Below are 9931 nucleotides of genomic sequence, written 5' to 3' on the forward strand. Positions count from 1 at the left end.
CAGCACACACACACCCTGGAGCCCCAGACGGAGAGCACGCCATCCCTCTTGCCCTCGCCAGCACCCATGGGATAGCCTGAGCAGGTACCCTTTCCCACCGTGCAGACAAATGGCCAGGATTTGAGTCATAATCTATACACCACACGCGTCACACATCACACACACACGTGACATCATAGACACAGATGCCCACGATCCTCAGGACTCTCCCTCTTCAAACAAATGCACAGCAACAGCTGACATGCACCCCCAGCCCAGACTTGCTATCTCTCCCAGTCACTCCCATGCAGGCCCGCAGCCCCACAGCCCCAAGCAGGCACAGGCAGAACCCCAGCAGGCAAACCACACTCACACTCCAGGCCCAAGCACCAACATGTCAGGTTTATTTCTCCTTCGCTCTCACCTGAGAGCGGGGCATCCAAATCATAACAAAACCAGGGCCCAAGAGTGGGAAGCGGCCCCCTGGGTGGGCCTGAACCTCAATTTCACCCTCCCCCCGGGCATAGGGCCCAGGCCAGGACGCTCACCCGAATGTGGCTGGGCCTCCTTGTGCCCTAGGCCCACGGGGCGGAGGCAGCACCAACATTGGGGATGGTCCCCCAAGAACAGAGGAGGAAGCCCAGCCTCCGGCAGGCAGTATCCACATCCACGTCCACCTGCTCAGGCCTGCAGCCTCCAGACCTCTAGCGACAGGTCTCCAGAGCCGGCCACCACCAGGTTGCCCTCAGCACAGACCTGGGAAGGGGGAGGAACATGAGGAGTCAGGGACGATGGCGCTCTGGCCAGCTGGGCAGGGCACATGGGGCAGGACCTTACCCTATTGAGCCCATTGTCATGCCTTCGGGTGCAAATGGTCCTTGGTGGGTCTGTGGGCACGTGCACCTAGTGAGGGGCAATGGGCGAGGTCAAGAGGTGTGCCCCTGGCTGATGGAGGTAGGGGAGAGGCAGGGACTCTCCTGGGGTGGGGGCTGGGCAGGAGCCTCACCCGGATGGTCTTGTCAGTGGATGTGGTGTACAAGGCTCCCACGGAGTACTGGATCCCAGTGATGGGAAAGCTGTGGCCCACATCAAAGGACTGCAGGAGGAGGATCAGGCAACACTCAGTCGAGGCTCTCCCAAGGCCCGCCCTCCCCCACACCACCAGGGGCTCAGGGGTAGGAAGGAAGCCCGGGGGGAGGGATAGTCAGGGGCAGGAGCTCCAGCAGACCCGGATAAGCTGGAAGCAGCCGTTGCGGTTGGCAAAGACGTGCAGCAGGCCCTGGTTGTCACCAGCCCAGAGCTGGGGTTCCTGGTAGGACATGCAGAGCAGGTAGGAGTCCAGCTACGAGAGGGACAAGGGACGGGACAGCTCAGGCCGGGCTGGGCCTGCAACAGTCCCCATCCCTCCAGGCCCCTGGGGAGGGCCCACCTGCAGACGCTGCAGGACGCTGTTGGCTCGGCGGTCCACCACCACCAGGGTGTGGTCCTCGCTGCCTGAGATGATGTGCCGGTCATCCGCCAGCAGGGTCAGCACGGGTCTGGAGTGTAGTTGCTGGTGCTTCAACAGGGCTGGGCCGGCTTCATGGGTGATGGGCCGGTGAGGAGGGATATCAGAGCCCCTCGAAGGCCCCCCCAGCCCACGGGAGCATCCTGGGTCTCCATCCTGTCTGGCAAAACCCTCGATCTGCTCATTCCCCCACCCCACAGAGTGACCCATCTCTCCTCTCCCGCCTCAGGTAAATCCAGGCTTCCACAGGAGCCCCAGGCCTCTGCCCATCCCCATCCACATCCCATATCCCTCCTCCGACCCCATCTACTGTTCTTAGCACAGAGCTGACCAAGGTGGTCTCAGTCTTGCATCCACCCTCAGGTTGGCCTGAAACATGCCTCTATCCCGCAGCCCCGCTCCAGCTCTGCCTGGACAAGGTACACTGGCCCTTCAATTAACAAAAGTAGAATGAATAAATAGGCCAGGCACAGTGGCTCACACCTGTAATCTCAGAACTTTGGGAGGCTGATACGGGCAGATCATCTGAGCCCAGGAGTTCAAGATCACCTTGGGCAACGTGGCAAGACCCCGTTCTCCATTTAAAAAAAAGAAAAATGGCCGGGCGCGGTGGCTCACATCTATAATCCCTGCACTTTGGGAAGCTGAGGTGGGTGGATCACCTGAGGTCAGGAGTTCATGACCAGCCTGGCCAACATGGTGAAACCTTGTCTCTACTGCCTCAGCCTCTGGAGTAGCTGGGACTACAGGTAGGCGCCACCACATCCAGCATAAAAAAACGTAGTTAATCCACCACTGTTGCTATTATCATCTTCCCCCATTAACCCCATGGGGCTGCTGTGGTATTAGTATCTGGATTTCACAGATGGGGAAACGGAGGTTCAAGCTTGTCTGGAGGTCACACAGCTAGGCAGTGGGACAGCCAGGACTCTAACCCGCCCCCAGGGCTGTCCAAGCTTCACCTTCACCCGCTGCCCAAGTTGCCTGTATTGTACCAGCACAGCATGGCCACTCTGAGTGGTGAGTATTTGGTTAAGTGACTATGACCCCAGCCAGGCTGTGAAGCCCCAGTGTCTCCTTCCCTAACATGACATCTCCCAACCTGGGCCCCAGGACCCTTGGCCCACCTCTGGGGTCGTAGATGGTCACCTTCTTGTCATAGGTGCCAGTCACCAGGATGTCAGGCAGGTAGGAGAGGCACAGCACGGCTGAGCTGGCCCTAGGGACACACAGACCACAGGGCTTTGGCTGTGGCCAGACAGGGTCCTATCCCCGCAGGCCCCCTGCCCAGGCCCCCACACACTTTATCTCGCCGAACTGCTGCCCATCCGCTGCCATGTCCCAGAGCTTCACTGTGCTGTCCCAGGAGCCGGAGCACACGCGGTGGTCCTGCGCTGCCAGTGACCACACCCAGCCCTGCAGGACAGGAGCAGCAGTCACACACCTGCCACAGCCCATGGGGGTCCCAGACTGGGATCGTTCTGTTTTTGCAGGTAAGGCTCAGAGAGGTCAAGAGACTCACCCAAAGCCACATAGCTCTTCCTCCCCAGTGCCCACGGTGATAGATGCTGCAGCAAGTACAACACCCAACTCTGGCTCCAGGTGATCACCCCCATTGCACAGATGAACCCAGAGCAAGTTCAAGTTGAGTACAGATTAAAGTTTGTGTCCATGGGTCAGCCTGACTTCAGAGTCCAGGAAAGGCACACCCCACCCAGAAACTTTTTTTTTTTGGAGACGGAGTTTCACTTTTGTCATCCAGGCTGGAGTGCAGTGGCTTGATCTTGGCTCATTGCAACCTCTGCCTCCCGTGTTCAAGTGATTCTCCTGCCTCAGCCTCTCTAGTAGCTGGGATTACACGCTTGTGCCACCACGCCCGGCTAATTTTTGTATTATTAGTAGAGACGGGGTTTCACCATGTTGGCCACGCTGGTCTCAAACTCCTGACCTTAGGTGATCCGCCCGCTTCAGCCTCCCAAAGTGCTGGGATTACAGGCGTGTGCCACTGTGCCTGGCCCAGGAACTCTTTTTTTTTTTGAGACAAGGTCTTGCTGTGTCACCCAGGCATGAATGCAGTGGTGCGATCATGGCTTACTGCAGCCTCCACATCCCAGGCTCAAGCAATCCTTGTACCACAGCTTCCCAAAGAGCTGGGACTACAGGTGCATGCCACTACGCTCTGCTAATTTTTTTTTTTTTTTTTTTGAGATGGAGTTTTGCTCCTGTTGCCCAGGCTGGAGTGCAATGATACGATCTCAGTTCACCACAACCTCCGCCTCCCGAGTTCAAGCAATTCTCCTGCCTCAGCCTCCCTAGTAGCTGGGATTACAGGCATGTGCCACCGCGCCCAGCTAATTTTGTATTTTTAGTAGAGCCGGGGTTTCTCCATGTTGGTCAGGCTGGTCTCGAACTCCTGACCTCAGATGATCCGCCTGCCTTAGCCTCCCAAAGTGCTGGGATTACAGGCGTGAGCCACTGCATCCGGTCTTTTTTTTTTTTTTTTTGAGACAAAGTATCGCTCTGTCGCCCAGGCTGGAGTGCAGTGGCGTGATCTCGGCTCACTGCAAGCTCCGCCTCCCGGGTTCATGCCATTCTCCTGCCTCGGCCTCCCGAGTAGCTGGGACTACAGGTGCCCACGCACCACGCCCGGCTAATTATTTGGTATTTTTTGTAGAGTCAGGGTCTCCCATGTTGCCCAGGCTGGTCTCGAACTCCTGGGTTCAAGCAATCCTCCTGCCTCGGCCTCCCAAAGTGTTAGGATTACAGGCCTGAGCAACTAACTGCACCCTGGCCCAATAACATTTCTAAGTCAAGTTCTGCAAGAACTCAGCACCAGTGGTGGTTTGAAGCCACATGACAAGTGATTAAGAGTGTGGCCTCTACTTTGTGACCTGGCAAACCATATCACCTCCCTCAGTTCATTCATCAGCAAATTGGGCAGAAAACATCCCTTGCCTCAGGAGCTAATATGCACAGGGTGCTGAATGCCGACTTTTTGCCCACCAATCCCGCTGAGGAGGGCACTATCATGTATCTCATTTTACAAATGGGGAAACTGGGCCCCAGAGAGGTTGAGTTTCTCACTCAAGGTCACACAGCCAGGAAGCAGCACAGTGAGAATTTGAACCCAGCATCCTGGCCCCAAGCCCAAGCTCTCAGCTACCGGCCTGACCACCTTAGCGACTGGTGGAGATGCTCCTCCACAGCCACCTCTCACGAGATGACAGTCATGCTCAGAGTTGGCTGATCTCCAAGGGTAGTCTCATAACTGCTTTACACTGGGCCTCTCAAGGTGTACCTGACATCTATTGAGCACCTACTGTGTGTCAAAGCCTGAGCTTGGCTGGGCACCGTGGCTCATGCCTGTAATCCTAGCATTTTGGGAGGCTGAGGCAGGCAGATCACTTGAGGCCAGGAGTTTGAGACCAGCCTGGCCAACATGGCGAAACCTCGTCTCTACTAAAGAAAAAAAAAATATATATATATATATATATATATATACACATACACACACACACACACAAAAGAAATTAGCTGGGCATGGTGGCACATGCCTATAATTCCAGCTACTCAGGAGGCAAGGTTGCAGTGAGCTGAGATTGTGCCACTGCACTATAGCCTGAGCGACAGAGTGAGATTCCATTAAAAAAAAAAAAATTAGCTGGGCATGGTGGCAGGCACCTGTAATCCCAGTTACTTGGGAGGCTGAGACAGGAGAATCACTTGAATCCCGGAGGCAGAGGTTGCAGTGGGCCGAGATCATGCCATTGCATTCCAGCCTGGGTGACAGAGCGAGACTCTGTCTCAATAAAAATATAAATAAATAAAGGCCAGGTGACTCATGCCTGTAATCCCAGCACTTTGGGAGGCTGAGGCGGGCAGACCACGAGGTCTGGAGATCGAGACCATCCTGACCAACATGGTGAAACCCTGTCTCTACTAAAAATAAAAAAATTAGCTGGGCATGGTGGTCCTAGCTACTCAGGAGGCTGAGGCAGGAGAATTGCTTAAACCTGGGAGGCGGAGGTTGCAGTGAGCCGAGATTGCACCACTACACTCCAGCCTAGCAACAGAGTGAGACTCCATCTCAAAAAAAAAAAAAAAAAAATTAGACAGGTGTGGTGGCATGCACCTGTAGTCCCAGCTACTCAGGAGGCTGAGGCAGGAGAACCGCTTGAACCCGGGAAGCAGAGGTTGCAGTGAGCTGAGATCATGCCACACTCCAGCCTGGGTGACAGAACGAGACTCCGTCTCAAAAAAAAAAAAAAAAAAAAAAAAGCCTGAGCTTAATGCATGTCCACATTAATGCATAATGCATCTCCTTCATCCTCATCCTAATCACCCACTGGACAGAAGTAGAAACTGAGGCACAGAGAAGTCACACATCTCACTCAAAGTCACACCAAGGTTAGAAAAGTCAGATTCAAATCTATGCGGTCCTGTACCAAAACCTGGGGCCTTAACCAAGATGCCCTACTCAGGCCTCACACCTCCTATCCCCACCTGACCCCTCACCTCATGGGTACTATTTCGCTTAGTGCCTAAGGTCTTGACCAGAACCTGGTTGGACTCCGTCCCCAGCTGCCGCAGGTCCCACAAGTTGACGTTGCGATCTCGGGAGCCCGACAGACAGAGTGACCCACCCTGGAAAGGGAGCAAGGTGATGTTGTCAGGGCCACCCTGGCCCACCCCTGCCTGGCCCCCCACAGACCCCGTCTCACCTGGAGCAACAGCACTGAGTCAACGGAAGCCACGTGGCCGTCAGCCAGGCAGAAGTATTCGACCCAGCGCCCATCCTCTGCCCAGCGGGACAGGTGCTGCTCCAGCGCAATGCAGGCTGCCGGCCAGTCAAAGTTCTTCTCTGTGGGTTACCACGAGTAGGGTGCCCAGTGGGCAGGGACCCTAGCACCCACGCCAGCTGGCCAAGCCCAACCCTGGCTTCCAGGGAGCCCACACTACACCAGACTTGGACAGAACCCCATGGAGATCCCTACTCCCACCCCAAGCCGACCCAGGCTGTGGTCTTGGGACCACCTGCCTGCCCATTTCCCAGGCAGGTCTAGGACTACTCACTCCAATTTCCAGAAATTGGGAACTGGGGTCTCAGAACTACCTCTCCAGGCGCCATCCCCCAACCCAAACTCAGGGCAGAGCAGTCTCAGGATGTTGAGGTCTGACCTCAGGCTCAGCATAGAAGCTGGGACCTCATGACTAACCCTTCCTGCCTCAGCCATCTGAACCAGACCAAGGGGGCTGTTTCTCAAACAGTATCTGGAAACCGGGGAGCCTTGTCAAGATGCAGAATGCAAGCCCCAGATGCAGATTCTGTGATATGGACGGGGTCCAAGCATCTATGTTTATTAAGCTGTTTGGGAGAGTCTGACCTGGGGGCTGGATGGCAACACCTTGAGAATCACTGATCCCGGAGTGATCCTGATTCCTCTCTAAGCAGAATCAAAGCTTCCAGGTTAAGGGTATCAAACACCCAAGCTGTAATACATCTTGGCTTAAGGGCCTGAGGATCCAGCTGTATCAGGATCAACAATATCGATTCAAAGGTCCCAAGCTGTCTTCCCTCAGGAACCAATCAACTCAGGGCCAAGAGCCACTGTCTCACCCCTAACTGGGTCAAGGCTCTAGGGCTCAGGAGTTTTGACATCAACAGGTGCTGTCTCGGCTTCTAAGCTGGACTCAGAACCTGAGGATCCTTGGGCTCACTTTGAGCCCCAGCATAAACTCCAGAGCCTAAGACTTCAAGTCCCTGTGTCAATCCCCAGTCAGGGGTCAGTGGCTTAGTACCATAAGACCCCAAGACTGAGGATATTTGGATCCTGAGTCGTCCAGGAACCACAGCCCCATGTTAGGGTTTCACAGCCTCAGGACCCCAAGTGCCTGACTGCCTCGTGGTCCACCCAGAGGTCCTCAGGGGCTTCGGCACCACCAGTAACTACCTTAGCCTCCAGCCTGAGCCAGGACAGCCACGAAGCCTGCACCAGAGGCTGCATCCGGAACACCCCATGTACCTCTTCCCCGCCCCAAGCCTGACCTGGGCGGGCGCCCCCGGTCCCCGGCCCCCGGCCCCGCGCACCTTCCACCACTGGGTAGGGCGCGCGTACGCGGCGTAGCGCGCGTAGCCTCCAGGTGACATGGTCAGACACGAGGTCGCGCAGCGCGTGGCACACCCGCGACAGGACGTGGAGCACGAGGCGGGCGTCCAGGTAGGAGCAGATCTCGAGCAGCAGCTCCGGGGGAAGGCTCAGAAGGCCCGGCTCACTTACGGCCGAAACCTTGGACGCGGCCCGAGGCTCCGAAGCGCTCGGGGACGCGGCGGGTGTGGATAGCTGCGAGGGGCGCGAGAACGCCAGCCCGGATTTTGGCGGACTGAGAACGCGGGCCACGTAGGCCTTGGCCTGCGCGTCTGGGTCTGTCTCTGACTCTGGGTCCGACTCATCATTGTCCCAGGTGCGGGAATCATCGCACCGCCCTAGGGGAAGCTCCATTGCAACCGGGTGGACGCTGCCGGCCTCGCGTCTTGTCTCCTAGGCAGCACGAGGGCACTTCCGGCGCTGTCTGATGACGTTTCTGCGCCCACCGGAAGCGACGAAGTCAGACACTGGCTTAATACAGAACATCGCCCCGCTTACAGGGTCTCCTGCAACTGCGTCGGCCTTAGGCTGGAAAATGCAGGTTCCTGTTTCTGCGCTTTTTAAACTAGCCGATACCGAGAGCCAGCCAACTCTAGCTAAACACGAAACTCAAGCCAGGCGGGGTGGCGCGCGCCTGTAGTTCCAGCTACTCAGGAAGGTGAAGGGGTAGGATCCCTTGAGTCCAGGAGTTCGAGACTGCAGTGAGCCATGGTTGTGCCACTGCGCAACATAGTGAGACCCTGTCTCTTTAAATTAGACATAAAATAAACACTGCTTTAACGAAGGCATCTGTTATATGTGACACTGAGCTTAGAAACCCTAAGGCCCCTTTCCGAGTTCAAGGAGTAGAGATTGGAACTCTTGCCTCTTTTCCCAGAGCCAGAAATATGCAGTTACACTGCAGAGGCCTCAGTTAAGTGACTTTTTTTTTTTTTTTTTTTTTTTTTGAGAAAGGAACCGGGGCCTCAGAACTACCTCTCCAGACCCCATTCCCCAACCCAACCTTGGAGGACAGCAGTGCAGTCCTCCAAGCGGAGTGCTTGGCTCATTGCAACCTCTGCTTTCTGGACTCAAGTGATCCTCCACCTCGGCCCCCCAAGTAGCTGGGACTACAGGCGCGCACCACCACACCCGGCTAATTTTTGTATTCTTTTGTAAAGACAGGGTTTCACTACGTTGTCCAGGGTGGTCTGGAACTCCTGAGCTCAAGCCATCCGCCCCCAACTTGGTCTCCCAAAGTACCAGGATTACAGGCGTGAACCATCGCGCCTGGTGGAAAGCTACCTTTTTCTTTTTTTTGAGACGGAGTCTCACTCTGTCACCCAGGCTGGTGTGCAGTGGCGCGATCTCGGCTGGCTGCAACCTCCGCCTCCCGGGTTCAAGCGATTCTCCTGCCTCAGCCTCCAGAGTAGCTGGGAATACAGGCACGCGCCACCACACCCGGCTAATTTTTGTATTTTTTAGTAGAGACGGGGTCGCACTATGTTGGCCAGGCTGGTCTCAAACTCCTGACCTCGTGATCCGCCCGCCTCAGCCTCCCGAAGTGATGGGATGACAGGCGTGAGCCACTGCGCCCGGCCTAACATCACACTTACTAAAACAGCATGTTGGCCGGGTGCGGTGGCTCAGGCCCGTAATCCCACCACTTCGAGAGGCAAGGTGGGTTAATCACCTGAGGTCAGGAGTTCAAGACCAGCCTGGCCAACAAGGTGAAACCCCGTCTCTACTAAAAATACAAAGAATTGGCCGGGTGTGGTGGCAGGCACCTGTAATCTCAGCTGCTCAGAGGCTGAGGCAGGAGAATCACTTGAGCCTGGGAGGCGGAGGTTGCAGTGAGCCGAGATGGCATCATTGCACTCCAGCTTGGGCAACAAGAGCAAAACTCCGTCTCAAACAAAAAAACTGCAGGTATTTACTGCAAGCCTCTTTTGAGCCAGGCAGCTAACCAATCCACGTAGGTCATCTGCGCAGTCCTTGCTGTTTGCTCTACTTGACACTCTTCTCTACATGGCTCTGTTCAAACATCGTCTTCTCAGTGTGGCCTTTGCAGGTCACCCTACATAAGATTTCAACCGTTTCCCCCACCATTCTCTCTGCCTTCCTGTTTTTCTCTATAGGACTTAGCACAGTTCCACTTTTTATACTCTATCCTCTCACTAGAATGCAGGCCTTATTTGTTGAATATTGGATGTGTGTCAGTATTTTTAAATTTTCCCACGTTGATCTTTGGGCCACACCAAGGTTGCAGTAAGATTTTATTTTGGCTGGGGGCGGTGGCCCACACCTGTAATCCCCGCAC

At 55.6% G+C, this 9931-nt stretch overlaps 1 protein-coding gene across 2 annotated transcripts; it reads right to left on the reverse strand.

The window, feature by feature from the left end:
- Positions 1-361: 361 nt before the first annotated feature.
- On the reverse strand, positions 362-8404 carry FBXW9 (F-box and WD repeat domain containing 9). 2 transcript variants are annotated; one of them, XM_003316135.7, is made up of 10 exons: positions 7575-8404; positions 6208-6347; positions 6002-6130; positions 2790-2902; positions 2614-2705; positions 1409-1557; positions 1208-1321; positions 986-1075; positions 817-882; positions 362-735 (listed from the first exon to the last, which is right to left on the reverse strand). In XM_003316135.7, exons 1-10 carry the CDS (start codon positions 7984-7986, stop codon positions 661-663), a joined length of 1380 nt encoding a protein of 459 aa, XP_003316183.2. In that variant the 5' UTR covers positions 7987-8404; the 3' UTR covers positions 362-660. The 2 variants fall into 2 exon arrangements, with proteins under 2 accessions (XP_003316183.2, XP_016790667.1); XM_016935178.4 differs by lacking the exon at positions 6002-6130.
- Between the last annotated feature and the right edge of the window lie 1527 nt (positions 8405-9931).

The sequence above is a fragment of the Pan troglodytes genome, chromosome 20, assembly GCF_028858775.2.
Source record: "Pan troglodytes isolate AG18354 chromosome 20, NHGRI_mPanTro3-v2.0_pri, whole genome shotgun sequence".
Classification (NCBI taxonomy): Eukaryota; Metazoa; Chordata; class Mammalia; order Primates; family Hominidae; genus Pan; species Pan troglodytes.